This window comes from Lytechinus variegatus, chromosome 15, assembly GCF_018143015.1.
Source record: "Lytechinus variegatus isolate NC3 chromosome 15, Lvar_3.0, whole genome shotgun sequence".
Lineage (NCBI taxonomy): Eukaryota > Metazoa > Echinodermata > Echinoidea > Temnopleuroida > Toxopneustidae > Lytechinus > Lytechinus variegatus.
The window spans coordinates 31,388,906-31,409,684 of NC_054754.1; the positions used below are offsets into that span (position 1 = coordinate 31,388,906).

Below are 20,779 nucleotides of genomic sequence, written 5' to 3' on the forward strand. Positions count from 1 at the left end.
TATCATCTTTCAGTATGATCCCCATCTCCCTAAGCGTGATGGAAACGTAAGTCAGAGTTGGTGTAAATAATATGGCGTTTAGAAAGATGGTGTTCTAGCGATATTATTATTTCATGCGTGCTTTAGCTCTTTTAGTTGTAGCTTGCATTCAGATAGCAAGTAGTCAACCATTTTACACCGTGGGTGGTCAAAGTTTGGAGATGAAATGTGGTGTTTGGTGTTATCTTGTTATTGAACTCCAGTTTTGTACTCCATATTGGTGTGAAACACCAGATTTTCACTGTTGGTGCTTAATACTTTTGGTGCTGTACTATGGTTCATAGATAACAAATGCATTTGCTTAAATACATTGATTTTCTTTATTTAGTGTGATTATCTTACAAACTGTTTGCAAATTTTGAAATATCCATGTGTAAAGATTTATGGATGATTTTTTTTTTACAATTCATAAAAACACCAATTTTGAAGTGTTTCATACAAATTGTTCATGCCCATTTGAGTGTTAATCTGGAGTTGATAATAGGTTAACACCAAACACCTGTTCTACCAGACAGCCACCACCCCAAAGGCCATTATAGAGGCACACTTACCCATCTTATGACATCACACACTAGTATCATCTTTCAATAGAGATTAGTGTGTTGTAATATGTAACCTGCAATCCAACTGTGCAGGCTAGCATTGATATAGACATACATGTATACCTCAAAACTGAAGCGCAAAAGACTAACATATTTTATATAAACAATGCTGATTCACAGGGCTGACTACTATTTTTTTGTGCAAATGATTTAGATGTTTAAGTGAATTTTTTACATTTGATTTTGAGAATTGTGTGAAGAGAATATGCTTGGCCATTCACAGTATATCTCTGAAAGACATTGATTGCTTGACTTCTAATCCCCTTTGGAAAGTTCATGGTTCATGTTGGGAGTGAGTTGACTGTTGTATAATTCAGGACAAGAGTCCTAGTTGAAATGCAGTATCTTACACTGGAATGAATAGTGATTTTATTACACACCTTTTGCTACTAACAAGAATGCAGGTACAGGCCTAATGCAAGTAATCAAAACTATCTTTGACAAAGCTCAATACGAATTCAGGGATATTTAACTCGTTTTCCAGTATTGGTTTATGGATTTTTTTTAATTCTACTACAATTTTATGGATCATGCTCCTAGAAAGAAAAAAAGTATCAGTATGTAATCCAGCTTCTGGCCATTCTAAATTACCTTTTGTGTTCAATTGAGTGGTATTTTACAGGGACTATTTCACAACTCATGGGGGAATATTGTGGATATTCTGGAGGCTAAGAAAGTTTTTATCCCTCTTGTAGAGTTTTTATATGTAGCTTGTTAACACAGGGCATTTAATTATATCCCAGATAACAAAAGTCCCAAACCATTACTAAGATAACAATTATGTTATGCCATTTGCCTTTGCTGGGAAGAAAGTCCTTTTACATCCTCACAAATGAATTCACCTCTGTTGATGATTGATAATATTTTCATTAATTGTCATTAAAAGAAGGTGTTTTGTAAATAGTCATTGAGAGGTTTTGCATTAAAAATGTTTCTATCAGATTTTATATATGTCATACGTTTCTAAGGGGTATCTCTTCAAGTTAATTCAGAAACATGCATAGGTGTTTTAAAGTGTCTCTTTTCTCTCTATCTCTCTATTTGTCTGTCCTCCTTCTTTATCTCTTCCTCTTTCTCCATCTCTTTGCCTCTTTCTCTCTCTATGCTGTTCTCTCTTTGCCTCTTTTTCTCTCATGATTCATCTCTCTCTGTCATTCTCCTGTCTAATTCTCCTTCATTGGATGGGCCAAAGCCACTAACTCACCAAGATTTCATTTAATGAAAAGTGATTTTTAATTACGGGACACATAGCATAGGGACATTTTCAAGCAGTTCCCCTTAATTTTTTGAAGCCTAATCTTTGTAGAATTACATTCATAGAGAGTATCACCCTCTTGCACACGTAGATGATTCCCAAATCATTTAGTATCCCAGTTTCACCATCTTAAATCTTGGTAAGAAGGTGGATAACATTTCATTCATTTGTCTAGAATTGGAAGCGTTGCCACAAGATAAGAATCAATAATGGAACAATTTAAATTGAGACATTGGAGTTATGAAGATTTCTGTAACAGTTTTGTATTTAAAGATATGAGTTTGGACTAATATATTTTGCTGTAAAATGTAATAACTGAAGTCAGTTATGAGATATACTTGATGGTATTTATTTGCATTTATATTTTCTTTTATATAAAAATGAATCTAACTGCATGCAGAACAAATATATGGTATCCAACAAGAACTATTTTCAAGGGGACCAACAGTCTTGTAAAAGAATGAAAATGTTATTAAAAACATTTTAAGATTAAGGTATTTATTATTCAGTGAGTTTGAATTAAGAAAATAAGTCTGATCTAAGTTTGGGAAGATTCCAATTTTTGAAAGCAAAATGAAGATATTTTTTTCAAAATTCCATATTGCAACATGTCCCTTCCTCGATGTTTATTGATTCAAAATAAAAGTGAACGTGCAATCAGTTTATCCAGTTGCTAATAGGGGTTATGAATTCAAATGAGAAACAGTATTTTGCTGGAAAGTTGTTGGTCCCCTTAACGTGCATGCAATGTTTATAGTGTTTACTACAACAATGCCCTTTCAGATTACTAGACTGCACTAGGCTAGTTTAAGTTATCCATTTCATGCCCCAAAACTACAATTTATATGTGTGCATAATAACTGCCAGCACATAATCAAATAGCTGGGAATATAGCATCATTTTGCATAACACATTGGTATTGCAAACGGTATATTTTTGTAATTTTACAATGTTTCCTCGGATTATCTAGATGCTATTGATACCTATCAATTATTATCATAGAGATATTTCTGTGCTTGGAAGTTGTGTATTCTGAATTAAAGATTGGAAGGTTTTGGTTATCTTGTTCATGATGAACTGAATGCCACTAATTGTATAGTGAAAGGAAATACCCCTCTTTCATACCTTTAATAAAAGAAAGTATAGCTATCACATGATACTCATCCTTTAAAATAGAATTCAACATTTAGTTTTTTTTTTTTTGATTAACAATTCCCTTCATTGTATTATCATGAATCATATTATTGTTACATTTTTCTGCCTCTTACTTTTGAATATGGATTATGTATATTCATTTTTGGATGTTAACTCCTTTCAATTCTCCTTTTCCAACTCCCATAGCAACAAGATATTCCTATTTCCGAGGACGTTGGCAAGGAATACGTTGTAGCGCTGTACGATTACATGGAGAAGAGCCCTCGTGAGGTGTCGATGAAGAAGGGTGATGTTTTGGTTCTCCTCAACAGCTCGAACAAGGTAAGTGGTTTAGAAATGGAAGAGATTATTTCAAGATACATGGTGCTATACATAAAAGCTTCAGCTTCTTTTTTTCTTTTTCTTGTTTTCTTCCCCTTCACTTTCTACTCCTCTTCCTTATTCGTCTTCTTTGTGTCTAATTTTTAGATCTAAGATCAGAAGAGGTAGTCTTTGGGCTAGAACCATAGTTTATTTTTTCCATATTTAAAAGGTAGTTGAAACATTTTGCATTATCAGCATTCAAGTATAGATTATTAATTCAATTATGATTTAGATTGCCAATCTTAATTTCGAAATGTACTTTTTTACTTTTTTTTTTCAAAGGCAGATATGTTATGTAATTGTGATTCTTCAGAATTTTAGCTACCCAAAAAGCTTGTTGTAATAATTCAGTTATTTTTGCTGTTGGAGGTCTCCATGAAGAAATCCTTTCTATGATTGTTATGCAAACATTTCTTGAATAATGATCTCCTGATGGTGATCAGAACACTTTGATTTTAAATGTTGAAGATATTCTTTAATAATGATAAAATCATTGTATTAACCAACACTAACCTACACTTGAAATGACCCTGTGTGTGTTTGTTGTATAGGATTGGTGGAAGGTAGAAGTCAACGATCGTCAAGGATTCGTCCCAGCTGCTTACGTCAAGAAGATGGACGCCGCCCAGTCTGCATCTCAAGCCAATCTTGTTGAAGATGCTAACATCATGAGAAGACAAGAAAATATTGAACAAGAGTAAGTCAAGAAATATCATCTTTTTATACTGTTAAGAATTTACCCTAGCATAGATTAGCTTTGTCATCATGCTGCAATCTTATTTTTGAAATACTGCACCTTGTTTTAAGCATTGTGGTTGATTAGAAAGCATTTTTTATGTGAAGTTGATCTCAATTGTATTATAAAGAATTATTTAAAATCAATATCAGTTCAAATTTGGTTTTAATCAATTACCAATCTATAAGAAATTTTGCATTGGAATATTGGTTTGAAGTTAGAAATATATTCTTGGATGAGTTTTATTGTATGATTTATTAACATTGGGAAGTTTCTTAACTGTGATTCACTTACAGTTAAGAAATAAACCATATTTACATGTATCTATTTATTGCTTACTAGGGATATAAAATACTTAAGTTATTCCCTCATCTGTGATGAGAGATGTTTGGAAGATGTGAATATTTGAAGAAGTCTTAAACGCATCTATTGTCTTTATTTTAGATACCAAGCTCTTCTTGATAAAGCTGGTGTTCGCAAGGAAGCCTTGGAGGAGTCTGTGAAGCGTCATTCTTTGGTCCGTGAAGCCAATGATCTCATCCAATGGGTCAATGATAAGGTAAAATCATCTACTTACATTAGTCTTACATGCTGATATTTACTCCTAAGATGATTTGTTTTCTTTCCTCTGTGTGAAGACATGAAGTAAGCGTTGTGATTGTGATGATATTTTGGAATCAGAATAATGGGAAGATATGAATGAGAGTAGTTGTAACCTTTTGGGATTCAATTTTAAATCTGGCCCTTATGTCCAGACTTTTCATGGCATCAATTGTTGCTGGAAAAAAATGATACCATTTAATGATATTTCCATTAGATTGGTTAATTGTAATGTTCTCTATCCAGTTTATGTTTGCATTACTAAAATTCTTATCAGTCCAACAATGTAATAGATATTAAAAGCTTGGTTGTATTTTCTTCAATTCTTAAATGAATATTATCTTGACTTTCAGGCTGCTGTTGTTGAGAGTGCTGAGGTTGGTGATGACTTGGAACAGGTCGAAGTCCTCCAGAAGAAGTTTGATGACTTCCAGAAGGTAAGAAAAAAATCAACTTACCTGGAATTACTACAAAATATCACCAAGGCCATTAAAATTGTAGAAATGAGCTATTTATTTGATTTGCTGATTTTTTGTAAAAGTTGAGATTGATTTGAATGGAATGTAATACTTTACAAGACTTTACGGTGATATTATCAACAACTTGATGATCCTAGAGACATTTCTGTTTTATATGTATTCTCTGTAATGTTCGTGAGAATATATACTGAAACTAATACAAAGATTGGTTAATTTCAAAGAAACTCACTTTATCAGTCAAATGTAATATTGTCATCAGTTATAAATGTAGATAATATATCTAAACTTACTTAATGTTGAATGTAACAAGCTTGTAGTTGCCTGGTTTGTAATTCTATCATTTTTTAGTATGCTTGCGAAGCTAGAAAGAAAATCTTTATCCAGTTATTAAGTGATCATTGATATTGACAGAAGTGCATATTAAAATGATATTCTGCTGCACTATGTGCATATATAGTTTCAGATCTTGACTTCCAAGCATAATAAGTTTATACAGGTACGTCATTAATATTGAAATCTATCATGTAGCCCCACACATAGATTTCTGTGTAGTTTATGATCAAAGTCATCAAGATGGTAAAGCAATATATGTGTACATGTAGATAACTCTAAGATTAACAGTTACATGTACATATGTTAGTTTGAAAAAGAAGATGTTTGGATCATTCTAAAATGACAATGAGCATTCATATGTTTGTAGCAGTTTAGATCAATAGAATAGATTAGTTCCAATAAGAAATAATACCTGTTATTTGTACTTCAAATTATTTGCAATATTGCAAGTGATATTTGTATACATGCATATTGTATGAAGTACATGTACAGCACGAATACATGTAGTCGATCTTAGATTTACTGTATTCATGAATCCGCACTTGTAGAAAACCATTCATCCATGGAATTTATCCACAATATCAAGAACCATAATAAAGTATATTTAATACATTTAGATCAGTGAAGTGTAAAATCAGCTTAATTTAGTGAGAAACGTGCCCACTAATCCATAGTGAGTGTACAGAATCATTGATGTTTCAACAAATATGTAATTTATGTAACTCATGAAGTAGATAAAATGTAATTAATCCAAGTTGTCATGTTACCCTTAAAGTACATGTATTAAACATTATTATTGCATTTAATGAATTTTTGATGAGTTAAGGGGATGATATATAGTGTTTCTGTTTTGTCTTTGCCTCCATCACTGAATAAGCAGTTCATAAGATGTTGAATCTGTTGAAGAATAGTTGATTCTTGAACATGAGGTCATGGGTTCTATCCTCTTCAGAGTTTCTGTCTACTATCTAAGTTCTTGACATAAAAGAATGGAATAGCAAAGCTGCCAAATAATATGTTTCAACAATATTTTTTGTTTTCATAATTAAAAGTGACAAAATATGATTTTTGTTGCAAAATGTGTTTTTTTGTTAAACTTAATGGGCATGCTTTATTTGTGTAATTTATCAATTTTTGTACCAAAATATTTTTTTTCCTTCAAAATATGATTTTAATTATGGATCAGTATGTTGTTTGGTCAACAGAGGTTGGCAGCTCTGGAGAAGGGTAACGTGAACATAGTTCGGAGGTCCTGCAGGAAAAACAGTGGAAATTCATAGCTTCTCACCTATTTACTTAATATTGAATAAACATTCATATGACTGCACATTTGTAATGGACATTATTTCAACCAATACGATATCATAACTATATATTACAAAATCATTAGCATGCAGGGTGATTACGATGAATGATTAAATAATGTGAGTTGATGAGAATTTAATTTGATGGAATGTAATATGTTGTGATTACCCTACTAACTTATCAGTGCTCAACCCTTCTCAACCCCCTTCAATTTCTTGAATCTCTTTGTTCCTTGTCTGTCTGTCTATCCTTCCTCCCTTCTCTCTATCATTACTATTATATTTCTTAATTTTTTCACCTCATCTTATTCTTCTTCTCAGGATCTAAAAGCCAATGAATCTCGTCTCCTTGAGATCAACACCATCCTTGAAACCTTGGACCTTGAGAAGGTACCGGAGGCTGACATCGTTGTCCAGAAAGTCAACGTAAGTGATCATCATCCTTCTTCTCATTCTTTATAAATAGTTAAAATGCCCCCAAATTATCATGGCTTTAACAGTTAGTGAAGTGAAGTAGAAACCCAGAAAATGAGAGACAAATTTAAAAAAAATTTCATTCAACTGGTTGTTTTTCCCTCTGGAGTAGAAAACCCAGAAAATGAGAGACAAATTAAAACACTTCAATTCATAATATTGGGAAACATTATTTTTCAAGTTATATTGATTTTCAGAATTGCTTTTCTAAAAGAATTATATTTTATTAAAAATGTTCTTTTTCATTAAAAGAATATTAGTACTTCACCATATCCACACAGAAATCTCATGAAGATGATAATTCAATTTAGGTTATAAATGATGTTAACTTTATTTAATGAATTCTAATCAGTTGAAAGTGATAAGTTTGTATCAGATTGAGCAGGAGCAATTTGTTGATATGCTTGAATATATAGAAATGTATGGTAGTTTTACCCGTCTTCACATTATTATTCAATTTGTAGACAAGAACCTGATTTTTACTTCTTGCAAACTTTAACATTTTTTATGACTGCAAACACAATTACTTTCTCTACCATCTAATCAATTCAATTGACTTTTTATTCTGCAGGATTTGAATACAGAATGGCAAGGACTCCAGAAGTTGACTGACGATCGTAGTGCAAGTCTTGGCACTGCCCATGAAGTACAAAGGTTCTTCAGGTAAGCATAGCGCTATCTAGTGACACTGGCTAGGACAGAGACAATACAATCAAAGAACACAACACAGTATAACTAATTCATGGTTTTGTTCATAGTTCATATGATATTTAGACTATTTTCTTCCACTTTGATGTTTGTACTTTCCAAGGGATTCTGAGACCAAAGATTTGATATATGATAAGAACAAATCTCCTCCTAACACAGCATGAGATATTTTCAACTAACCCATGATTTAATGAATTGGTCAATATGTTGGTGTCAGTATGCACATGTATTATTACAAGTTTTCTTGATCATTTCATTTTCTAGGGATGCTGATGAGACTAAGGATTGGATTGATGATAAGAACAAAGCCCTGAACACAGAAAACTTTGGTCATGACCTGCACAGCGTTCAAGCTCTTCAACGTAAACATCAAGGTCTGGAGAGAGATCTCAATGCCCTCGGCAAACAGGTAGGAGATATTTTTAACAATACCATGATTTGGTTTGCGTTTAGGACATGGCCTCCCCCTTTCATAAAGTTGTGATTGATTCAAATCAAACTTAAATTGCAAATGATCTAAATTTATGTAGATGATAATTTTAGATATATCACTATTAGAATTGATTTGAATCTATTACAACTCTTAGTGAGATGGGGCTCTCACTCCATATAATAATTTCAAGCAATATAGCAATTATTTTCATTAGAAATTGGAGAATACTTTGTAGCCTATTTGGGTGTAGTCCCCTATTTGTATATGTGTGTGAATGGCATGTGACCTTTGGAAGAAATAAGTAAATTTGTTATCATTTTTGTGATTCCTGATGCTTCACAGCAAACACCAGTTCTTTGGTACATTATAAACATTCACAATGATTTTGAGAGAGTTTCTTCCATATTTCAAATTCGCAATCATATTTATCTTTGAAATATGATATTGACTACTACAACACTGAATATATGTCTCTTTTTTATATGTAATCCTGTAGGTTCAAACTCTGGATGAGACCGCTGACCGACTGGTACAGACCCATCCTGATCAAGAGGAACCAATCGTTGCTAAGAGAGCAGAGATTGATGAAGCATGGCATACCCTCCAAGATAGGGTAAGATAAACACCCCCTGATATAAATTGAATGATCCATGCTAATCAAAGACCTTGTAAGAGATATTCATGGTTGCAAAATGCACGAGGGTTATATCCTGTTCTATGAAGGAATATACCCTTTATTTGGTAGTGAAACATCTAAGATTCTAATTTGATTTCCAATTAATGGTAGAAGATGTAATTGCATTGTTATAGAGGCTTTTATGTGGTTAGTCATGAAAATGAATATATGGGTGTTGGAATGAAGAGAAAATGATTAGAAATTAAAAGTAAAGAGATTGAGTGGGAATTGAAAGGTTAGGAATTTTCAGATGAGCAAGAAGAGTAATCTTACATGAGATAAGTGGAATCTTTAACAAAATTAACAAAAAAAAAAGACTTTGAACCAGATGAGATGTGATGACTTTGAGCAGGAGGAGATGAGTTGAAGAGACTTAAGTGCAGTGAGTTGATGAGGTAAGAAGTCTTGGTTGTGAAGAGTAGGTTAGATGATATATCATAACTATATATAGGTAAATTGTACAGTGTATCAAAGTCACAATTATCAATCACAGTAAGAAAAATGACTCTGTACTGATTTTTTTTTAATCACATAGGCCAATGCTCGCAAGGACAAACTGATGGATTCATATGACCTGCAACGTTTCCTGAGTGACTTCCGTGATCTCATGTCATGGACCAACGGTATGAAAACCTTGGTTGCCAGTGATGAGCTCGCTAAGGATGTGACTGGAGCCGAAGCATTGTTAGAGCGCCATCAGGTGAGCAAACAAAAACAATCTATCTTTGCTAGCAAGAGACTGAAGAAAAGGCATATGTCAGTATTTAATCTACAATGTGAAGGTTTATAAGGAGTTTATGATGTTAAAAAATTGATGATGATGTTGACAATATGTGAGAAAACAAGATTAAGATTTACTAGATGAATGAAGAGGAAGATTTGGAGATGAATGCTCATCAGACCAAGGCTATGAAAATGTCTTGATGGTTTATTCTCCATTTTAGATGACAATTTTATCACACTTCATGCTCAATATTTTTTTTAAATATATATAATTATGAGCTGATATCATTTTGAATGCAATTTGAATGGATGTATTGCATTTTCACAATATCTAATAAATCTTTTATCACACTGTCTTATTCTTAGTACTCTTGATTCTAAAAATTATTTGATTTATTTTGATAGGAACTACACACTGAGATGGAAGCCAAGGCAGGAACCTTCCAAGCCTTTGAAGCCTTTGGTCAAGAGTTGATCAAGAATGACCACTATGCTGCCCCTGAGGTTCAAGAGAAACTGGACATCCTAGCAAAGGAGAGAGAAGACCTGGAAGTGTAAGTCCAATGAATGTTCTATTAAAGAAACAAAAACACTAAAAATAGAAGATTTCTATCATTATATACCTTGAATAATCACTTTTAGGTGTTTACTATAGAAGTACTACTTTAGCCATGGCTATTTTGATGCCTAGAAGGAATGATTCTGAAAAACTGATTCAGGCTCCCCCACCAATATATTTTTAAGGCTAATTATCACTGTATCTATTTCATGTTGGTTTTCCCATTCAAGCCTATTCATGTAAAATTAGGAGTGTTCCACAGACAGATGAAAACCACTTGAATAAATGAGCAGATTTATGTGGAGCGTTGTGGCCCAGTGGATTAGTCTTTGGACTTTGAAACAGGGTCGTGGGTTCGAATCCCAGCCATGGCGTAATTTCCTTCAGCAAGAAACTGATCCACAATGTGCTGCACTCATTCCAGGTGAGGTAAATGGGTACCGGTAGGAAATAATTCCTTTAAAAAAAGCTGTGTGCGCTATTAACGCCTAGCTTAGCTGGGTAATATAGGAGCGCCTTGAGCACCTAAGAAGGTTGATATGTGCGCAATATAAATACCCTATATTATTATTATATTAAAACAATTATTTTAATGTTAGCCCATCCTTGACAGACTATTGATGAGATGACCAATGAGATAACCTTCCTTTAGTCAAGTACAATTTCAATAAATATTGGTCTTTTGTAATCCTCACATGTATTCATTTTTGCATATATTATGAATATATTTTTCCCTTTTATATTCCCTAGATCATGGAATGATCGCAGACACAAGTTGGACCAATGCTTGGAACTCCAGGTAAGTGCTCTTGTTCCCTTTAGAAACTAAAAATATGAAACAGTCTAATCTAAAATATTTACATTGCTGAATTGAATACTTTTAGATGATACACTCGTGATTAATGTTATATTTGTTTTAATTGAACAGCATTTACTTCTGCAGTGATTACCAGTTCAAACAGAATTTTTCCTGAAATGCTATGCAATTAAAGAGAAATGCCAGTAGTTGCAGTAAACACTGATTTCATGAGAAAGTCTGTAAAACCAGGCTTAATTGTCAGTATATCATCGAGGATCTAGATCTGGTACAGTTACATAATCTGAACTTTGTGAAATCTTGAAATCTACGCTGAAAAATGTTCACACTGAAGATCACCAACACAGATACGAACACGTGGGACGGTGTATTATTATTGTTGGAATAAAGACCCGACGGAAGAGACCGAATCTGCGCTTATTTTGCTTATTTCTCAGCAATTACACAATTTCTTCCAGAATCCTTTGGCACATATTTTTTATTCATACAACCAGACACTTGGGTGGTCATTATATTAGATTCTGTAAAAAGTCATTTTGAGATCGTTACCAATACTGGAATTTATCTTTAAGCTCCAACAAACACATTTTGATTACAGATTCTCTAATGCAGATTTTATGACAGTAATCTAAAGCAATATTCGTATTTCGTACATTAGTTTACCATAACTCAAGCTTCTTGAAGGTTCAAGGTTTATTCATATCAACATTCCACATTTTCAAAATCACTTCAAACAATAATATTATACAATACAAATTTTCATAGATAAGCATAAATAAATGTCGTAAAATATGAAATGTATACATATTATAACGATAGCAAAAAGTTCTAGAATGTATTCTTGTAATTGGTTCTAAAATAATGACAAATAAAGAAAATGAGAGATGTGGATGTGAGGGAGCCAAAAGTAAAATCAGAGCTTGTTGGTTGAAGGCTCCAAAGAATAAGCAGTGAGAGTCCCATGAAAATATCAATATGATAAGAAAAAGTAGGGGAATAAATGAAAATATAAATGAAAAAATATGCTCTATTTCTTTTTGAATTGTTTTATGAATCTTCAGTTGTTCCTTCGTGATTGTGAGCAAGCCGAAGCCTGGATGGGTGCAAGGGAAGCATTCCTAGCCAGTGAAGGATTGACTGATTCATTGGACAGTGTGGAGTCACTCATCAAGAAACATGAAGACTTTGACAAGGCTCTGTCTCTCCAGGAACAGAAGATCAATGCCATTGAGTCCTTTGCTCAACAGCTTATCAACAATGACCACTACGATGGACCTGCTATTGGAACCAAGAGGGACCAGGTTCTGGAACGGTATGTCCAACTTAGACCAAAGATTTTTTTATTTTTTTGTTTCTTATAGTCTACAAATATTCTGACATCCAATTTCTCAAAATTTTACTGAATTCAAAGTTCTCAACCATCCAATTAGACCTCTTTTCCAGAAAGATTTCCAAGAAATTAGACTTGTAAATGTTTCAGTCAATGCTTTCCAGGTCTTAGATTTAAAATTCAGACATAAATGCCATTATGTAAATCCAATTAAGTTAAGAAGTGGGCAATTGTATGAATATGTGCATCTCACCTCTTATACACATATGTGGGATATTCATGAAATGTTTTCCTCTGTATTCTAGTCCATATAGAAGGTTATAATGCTCTCAAATTAACAAGGCTCTAGCAATTCATGAAATGAATAAAAAATGTAGAAAATGGAGGTCGGATGTTGCAAGGGTTGATTATTCCATGGAATTGTCGAGTTCCCAAAATATACGAGATGTATGATGTATATGTTAATCTTGTGGCATTTGATTTTACTTGATTCCTCTATGGCCCTCTACAGTTGGCATTCCCTGAAGGCTGCATTGATTGAGAAGCGTTCTAAGCTTGGTGAATCTCACACCCTTCAACAGTTCAGCCGTGATGCTGATGAAGTCGAGGCTTGGATCTCAGAGAAGATCCAGGTAGCTACCGATGAATCTTACCTTGATCCAAGCAACATCCAGAGCAAACATCAGAAGCACCAAGCCTTTGAGGCTGAGGTCGCTGCTAACGCTGAGAGAATCCAAGCCATCATGGCAGTAGGGCAGAGTAAGTCCCCTCTCACCTTGTAAACCTGTTGAATTCTGGAAATCCCAATGGCCTCATCCTATGGAGGGGGGGGGGGTGTCTAATCAGTCTGCACATGCATTATTTCTTCATTTTAACTTTTTAATAAATAGCTGAAAAAGCAAAGAAATACAGAAGAAATGTTAAAAACAATAGTATACTTAAAATTGTTCACCCCTACCAAAATCGTTCAAAGTACTTTTGATCAAAATCACAGATAATAAACTCTAAACTAAAAATTGAGCAGTTTGGGGGCTTCATCCAGTAGGTTTGAGCAGATTTATGATGTAATGCATAAATTATGATTATTAAATCACTCACCTGTCATTTTTTTTTTCTTTTTTTTTTGTTGGGGGGTTGGGGTAATAACTTTGACAAACATGAAAAAAAAAATTGGTCTTGACTTTTGATGAAAATGCAAAAGAAAGTTTTCTTGAGTATGAATCATTGATTGAGTCACAAGGAAGTGTTCAACTACTGGCTTCTAGCACTGTAATCGGTCATATCCTGGGTCTTGTCGCAAAAAGCTTAGCAATCGATAAAATACTTGATTGTCATGATTGATTGTACATTGCGGTCAATGCAATCAGTTGTAAAAATTTGTTCAATGATTATTACTAAGCTTTGTGTAACCGGGCCCTGGTCTGACTACCCTTGCCAACGCCCTACTACACTGGCAAATAGACAGGTAAAAGCTCCCCCGTGGGACTATCCTTGTGTATAGTGTGTTACAGGAATTCTGTGTGATTCTTAAATATTTAATGGATCCTTGGAGAGTTTGTATACCTGTAAGTCTGATATATCAACATTTATTTCAGTATTTACCTCCATGGTGTGGTCACATGTATATTTGTTATAGAATATAATGCCATGTTATTCTGTACTTTCTTGTTGTAAATTCATGCTGTTGACACTGTGCCACATGATTCACCATTGTTTTCAGTAAGTTTCAGTCACTTCAGTGTCTTGTTTAAGATTTTTAGGGTCTAAAGGAATGAGTAGCAGTTAATAAGTAAAGGAGATCATTGAGTGGTGATTGAACTGTAGCTTTCTCTAATTTTCAAAATAATCTTCTTGAATTTGCATAGCAATGTGTCATACGTCAACAACATCATCATTGAATAAGCAGTGCATTGTGGTGAATTATAAATATCTTTATTTTTTCCCCCTTCTTTCAGGATTGATTGATGCAAACCAGTGTGGAGGAACAGAGGAAGCAGTTCAGGCTCGCATTGTAGGCATCGGTGATCAGTGGGAGTACCTCGTCCAACGATCAGCCGAGAAATCTCTGAAACTGAAGGAAGCCAACAAGCAACAGACCTTCCACATCAGTATCAAAGACATCAACTTCTGGCTCGGTGAGATGGAGAATGCCTTGGCCTCTGAGGATGTCGGACGTGACTTGGCCTCGGTCACCAACCTGATTAAGAAGCACCAGCTTCTGGAGGATGATATCGCTGCTCACGAGGACAGGATCCAGGTCCTGAACAACCAGGCGGATTCCTTCATCGAGGCTGGTCATTTTGATCCTGAAGCCATGCGCAAGACCAAGGAGGATATCAATCAGAGGTACGAGCGCATCAAGGACCTTGCTGTCGATCGTCGCGGAAAGCTGAACGAGTCTCACCGCGTCTATCAGTTCTTCCGTGATATTGATGACGAAGAGTCGTGGATCAAGGAGAAGAAGCTTCTGACTAGCTCCGATGACTACGGCCGTGAACTGACAGGCGTGCAGAATCTACGCAAGAAGCACAAGCGATTGGAGACGGAGATCGTCAGCCATGAGCCCGCCATCCAGGCTGTCCAGGATGCAGGTCAGTCTTTGATGCAGGATGTAGCCCTTAACCAGGAAGGAGTCCAGCAACGTCTGGATCAACTTGCCAGCAACTGGGAAGAGCTGAAGCAGTTGGCTGACACCCGTGGTGGCAAGCTTGATGAATCCTTGGCATACCAAGAGTTCCTTGCTGGTATTGAAGAGGAAGAAGCCTGGTTCAATGAGAGGATGAATCTCCTGTGCAGTGAGGACTACGGTGACACCCTTGCTGCTGTACAAGGTCTTCTCAAGAAGCACAAGGCCTTTGAGACCGACTTCACTGTCCATCGTGATCGAGTCAGTGACATCAAGGCCCAAGGAGAGAAGCTCATCGAAGATGGCAACCATAACTCTGAGGCCATCTCCCAACGTAATGAGTCACTTCAACGCAAGCTCCAGGAACTAGAAGAGGCTGCTGCTCGCCGCAAGGCCAATCTTGATGACAACTCTGCTTTCCTGCAGTTCATCTGGAAGGCCGATGTTGTCGAGTCTTGGATTGGCGAGAAGGAGAGCTTCGCTCGTTCTGATGATTACGGTCGTGACCTTTCATCTGTTCAGACCCTTCTAACCAAACAGGAGACCTTTGATGCTGGTCTCCAAGCCTTTGAGAAGGAAGGTATCCATGCAATCACAACTCTCAAGGACAAATTGGTTGCTGCCAACCATGCCCAGACACCCGCCATCCAACAACGTCATGCCAATCTGATCGCCCGCTGGGAGAAGCTTCTCTCAGACTCCAACAACCGACGTCAACGTCTCCTGCGTGCTCAGGAGCAGTACCGTGAAGTAGAGGATCTCTTCTTGCTCTTCGCTAAGAAGGCATCTGCTTTCAACTCCTGGTTTGAAAATGCCGAGGAGGACCTGACTGATCCAGTACGATGTAACTCTGTTGAGGAGATCCAGGCTTTGAAGGAGGCCCACGATGCCTTCACAGCATCCCTGAGCAGTGCACAGAATGACCTGAAACAACTCGCTGCTCTGGACAAACAGATCAAGAGCTACAATGTCACCTCCAACCCGTAAGTAATGCTCTGAGCAGATGATGTATCTGAATATCAAAGTTAAATAAACAAATTCAATGAATATTTCATGATATCATTGGAAAACTGCATGACGATTGATCGTCAAGTGAAGTCTGATATCATTCTGACATGATGATAAAGTCGAAATATGATAAACGTGTATGTATGTATTCATAAATATATTATCTCTATCTTTTTTATTGAAATCCTCAGGTTCTCGCCATGCCCCATATTCATGCGATTTTTTTTAATGAGAGATGTGATAAAGTTTTTAGCAAAGATTTTCTGGGTGATGCAATACGATACGTACATCTAAAGCCGGACCTACAAAAAATATGATCGATTAATGGAAATGCGCTCTATGTGCAGGCCATTTATTTCAAATTTCTACCGACTTTGTTTATCCTAGTTACACCTGGTTCACGATGGAAGCTCTTGAGGAGACATGGAGGAATCTTCAGAAGATCATCAAGGAACGTGAGGTTGAGCTCAATCGTGAGATGGAGAGACAAGAGGAGAATGATAAGCTTAGGAAACGATTCGCTCAACAGGCTAACTCCTTCCATCAATGGATCACAGAGACAAGGTATGTTCAAAATAAAATTCCAGAATTATCAGAACTAGAGCAATTTAGCCAGCGAGGTATAGATCGAGGCTCTATCTGTGTGAACATATCTTAAAAGCGTAAAGTGGAATATTATTGATATTATTTGCATTAAACACATTGGCATCGGGGCAGTGTTTCATGACAGTTTTCAGCACTGAATGTATCCTCTGACTTTTTCAGTTGTCAGAGGATGAAATCTTATTGCTGACATGCTTGGTGAAATGTTGCATAATCGTTTAATCTCATCGTTATTGATGCCAACTCTTCCTTTTTGCAGGGTTCTTTGTTGAAATAATGCAAGTTTTTCATGAAAAGTAATCTTCTCTAAACAATTCTACCGCACCTTTTCACCTTTCTTATAAAAAAAGGTTTCAATTTTCTTTTCTCACCCAATATATTTTTAACCCTCAAAAAGTGCAGAGCTGTTTAATTGTAGTCTGTAATATCAATTTTTTAATAGCCAATCACATCATTACACAATACTTCGGCTTCATGGGGTCTGCTGAGGTTTTGGAATTTACTTTTGAAATTAGTTAGTAGGAGTATGATATGAATCAAATGTAAATGTAATGCATCATTAATTTTTCTCTTTTTTATGAAAGAATGAAGTGTGTGTAAGTATACCGTTTTTCTATGGGTAATGATGTATATGCCTAAATATATTAATGATAGGACGTACTTATGACAGGGATTTATTTAGTATTATACAAGATTGAATACTTTGGTCTTTTGTAAGACACTACCGTATACCCGGGTAACATTTCTTTGGTATTATATTAGACATACCGTAATACTTTGATACTATATTAGACATAATACTATGGTCTTATGTAAGACAGTATACCCTGGTCTTATGGTGTTTATATGTGTTTGAAAGCATCTGTTTCAATGTTCAATTAATGTCTTTTTTTGGAGCAATCTATTTTGGATTCATCCAGTCAATGTCTTACATGTTTTTATTTCAATGATAACATGTCATTTTGTTCTCTCTCATCTCATGGTGGTGGTTGGTATACTTTATCATCTCTCCTCTCTCTTCTGGGATTCTCTTAAAACATGAACCACAGCAAGGAAATCATCTTTGGGCGGTTAATATCTCTCCCTCAAAACCTTCTTTGCACCGTTCTTGCATCTTGTCTGTGCACTAAGCCTTACGTTTGTTTTGTAGTTAAGACCCCCAAGATACCCGATGTCTTTTGACCCGTCTTGTCTTAGATGACAGTTTTTAATTATTTTGATCTTTTGTAGATGAACCAATTGATTACATAACAAGCTTTATTGATGTTGAGCACCATTAATTGCTTGATTATTAGTTTGAGGTCTGATAAGCTGCTCTGTGATATTATTCAAACGTCAAATTAACCCTGTCGCCAAAGTCCAATCCTTCTCCTGTATTTAAATATATTGTCAAAGTAGTTTCTGGTAGCTTACCCAACACTTAATACTTGTTCTGGGAACTAGAGCACTCTCATACAAACTGTTACATAAAATGGAGATATTGACAGTAGTGCTGAAATTTATTTTGACCAATAGTAGTAGAAAAAGATTCTGCATGACAAAATAAACATTGGAGTAAAGTGAGAGACCATTGTATCATACTTGAAAGTCAGGTTCTTCCTGATAGTGAACAAAGCATGCATTCTTCCTGAAAGTTTTTAATTTATTTATTTATTTGATTTTCTGCACTTGAGAATAGCTTGATCTAAGCTTATGCATGGTTTTGCATTTATTACTTTTTTCTGACTGAAGGCTAACTGAATGTCCAAATTTAAGATTTCCTGAGTTTGACCAAAAAACATTCAAATAAAAAAAAAGAAATTAAACATTGAGGATGTGAATCTCTTTTGAAAATATATATTTTTCAGATTATTGTTTTTTTTTTAATTTTACTTCAGTATCCTACTATACAATTTCATAGGTGCCAAGTGCCCTGTAGTTTCCCATCCATATTGTGCAAGTAATGTTGAATAGATATTGCCTTCCCCAGCCTTTGCTTTGTTTTTATTTACTTATCTTGCTTTTATTTTGCTTTTCTATGCTTTTGTTTGTTTTCCTTGCTTTGCTTTGCCTTTTTCCCTTTTCTTGGATTACATTGCTTAGGATTCAGCTGCTAGATATTTTCTTTTTGCTACCTGAATGTTTGCAGGTTATTCCCTGGGAATAAAACCATTTTCATATTCACAAAAATAATACTAACTTCATCTTCATTCATTCTAACTCTAGTATTCTAGGAACCTTACTCCCAGAGACTTATCTCCTGTCTGCCTGCCTCCATGCCTGACAATATAACCACAATTAACATAATACTTACTGTGATTTTTTTTTACCTGAATTAGGAATAATCAATGATGCTGAAACCAACATGGCAACAGATTAGTCATGTGGATTGCTTATCTTAGCAAAACTAAATATATTTTGTAGCTACATGTAGTTCCATATTTGAACTGTGTGATGTATATTAACAATGTAGCTTAACATTGAATAGACTGGTATGTTTAAGTAGTCTGGTCACACATGGATGGGGGATTATTTTGTACCCAAACCACAAAATTAATCAAGGCAAATATTTATCATAAAAGTTACGTATTCGCTTATTCCGGGATGGAAATATTTCTTTTTATTTTAACACACTAATGAGGACATATCCATGAGAAAGGGATTGAGTATATGTAGGTCAGTTTTACCAGTTGAGGCTAAGTTGAACTGGGCCTGGTATCACAAAGGTTAGTTAGTAATCATTTGGCTAATTTATACAATTGATAATACACAATACTTAATGCAATCAATCGTAGAAATGTGCCCCATGATCAATTGCTAAGCTTCATGTTACAGGGCTCTTTTAATTTCATCTTGGAAAGTCCGGAAGAACTCAAAACCCGAATTTTGTCTCTTGAATGTAATTGACTGAGAATGCAATGTTTTATTTACCTGTTGATGTAGCAGAGGACTCCAGCTAACACATATGTACATGAGATTTGTTTTCATGTTTTTACTGATAATCATATTTTTATCTCCAGTGTTGGCATCGATTTTGTTACCTTGTTTTCTTTAACCAGACATTGATACAACATTAGATTGCTAACATGTGTTCTTATTTTGTTGTTGTATTTCTGTATGCCTGTATGCAACTACAAGTGCACCCTGAATAATTTTAAAAAGAGATACTTCAATAATGATATTTTTCATAATTTCACATAACTTTTGAGACCTAAAAAAAATATCATATACCTCTCAACAATTATGTTTATGAATGGTGATGATATAAGTGGGACTTCTTTGAACTGATTAATTATTTTAGTTTATTTAAAAGTTGTAACGCTCTTAAATTATAATGGCTTGATCATTTCATGCAGAGAAGTATAAAAAAAAGGAATAAATGGTAGTCGGATATATAAAATTGTTGATTACTTTGTCCAATGTTTAAGTTAAATCCATTTGTTTTGATATCCAGGCATACAGATAGCATATGAATTTAACTGCATGTGATAATATGCACTGTTCTTCCACAGCATGTGAATGCATTACTAATAAAGACTGGTAGATGAACCCATCTTATGACTCTCTTATCCTTTGTTTTACAGAGCTGCTATGGTGGAGGAATCTGGAAACTTGGAGACCCAGCTCGAATCCCTCAAGGTATGGTGTGTTTTGAAATTTGATGGTTCATGTGGGGAGATATGCAATTTATATTCTCAATAAAGATTTGGCAGATCAATAGGAGTTTTTGAAACAAATTTAAACTTTGAGATTGTTATGTATCGTAAGAAAATTTTTTTTATGGGGGGATGGGAGTGTTTACATATAATCTCAGAAATTGTATTGGTAATTGCTGATAATTGATCATTAAATGTATAAATAATAATAATGACAAATATATTTCTAAGGTTTATTTTTCATGTCAGTGTTCAAATGTACCTTAAAGATCAATTCAAAGAATCAACAGAATTAGTAAGGAATTTTTAATGACATTAATT

The 20,779-nt window shown here is 34.8% G+C and overlaps 1 protein-coding gene across 11 annotated transcripts in view; it reads left to right on the forward strand.

Moving 5' to 3' along the window:
• LOC121428441 (spectrin alpha chain, non-erythrocytic 1-like) overlaps window positions 1-20,779 on the forward strand; it is a 69,762-nt gene that overhangs the window by 45,076 nt on the left and 3,907 nt on the right. For 5 of the 11 annotated variants that reach the window (XM_041625045.1, XM_041625046.1, XM_041625047.1 and 2 more), the window contains 18 exons: window positions 14-46; window positions 3,238-3,372; window positions 3,966-4,111; window positions 4,595-4,709; window positions 5,104-5,187; window positions 7,188-7,292; window positions 7,912-8,003; window positions 8,313-8,457; window positions 8,978-9,094; window positions 9,693-9,857; window positions 10,286-10,434; window positions 11,190-11,238; window positions 12,318-12,568; window positions 13,098-13,345; window positions 14,542-16,195; window positions 16,608-16,784; window positions 17,873-17,893; window positions 20,387-20,441. In XM_041625045.1, the coding sequence (XP_041480979.1) occupies window positions 14-46; window positions 3,238-3,372; window positions 3,966-4,111; window positions 4,595-4,709; window positions 5,104-5,187; window positions 7,188-7,292; window positions 7,912-8,003; window positions 8,313-8,457; window positions 8,978-9,094; window positions 9,693-9,857; window positions 10,286-10,434; window positions 11,190-11,238; window positions 12,318-12,568; window positions 13,098-13,345; window positions 14,542-16,195; window positions 16,608-16,784; window positions 17,873-17,893; window positions 20,387-20,441 (3,741 nt within the window). Of the gene's footprint in view, window positions 1-13; window positions 47-3,237; window positions 3,373-3,965; window positions 4,112-4,594; window positions 4,710-5,103; window positions 5,188-7,187; window positions 7,293-7,911; window positions 8,004-8,312; window positions 8,458-8,977; window positions 9,095-9,692; window positions 9,858-10,285; window positions 10,435-11,189; window positions 11,239-12,317; window positions 12,569-13,097; window positions 13,346-14,541; window positions 16,196-16,607; window positions 16,785-17,407; window positions 17,420-17,872; window positions 17,894-20,386; window positions 20,442-20,779 lie in introns of all 11 variants that reach the window. The other 6 variants (XM_041625050.1, XM_041625053.1, XM_041625051.1 and 3 more) reach the window with 4 other exon arrangements.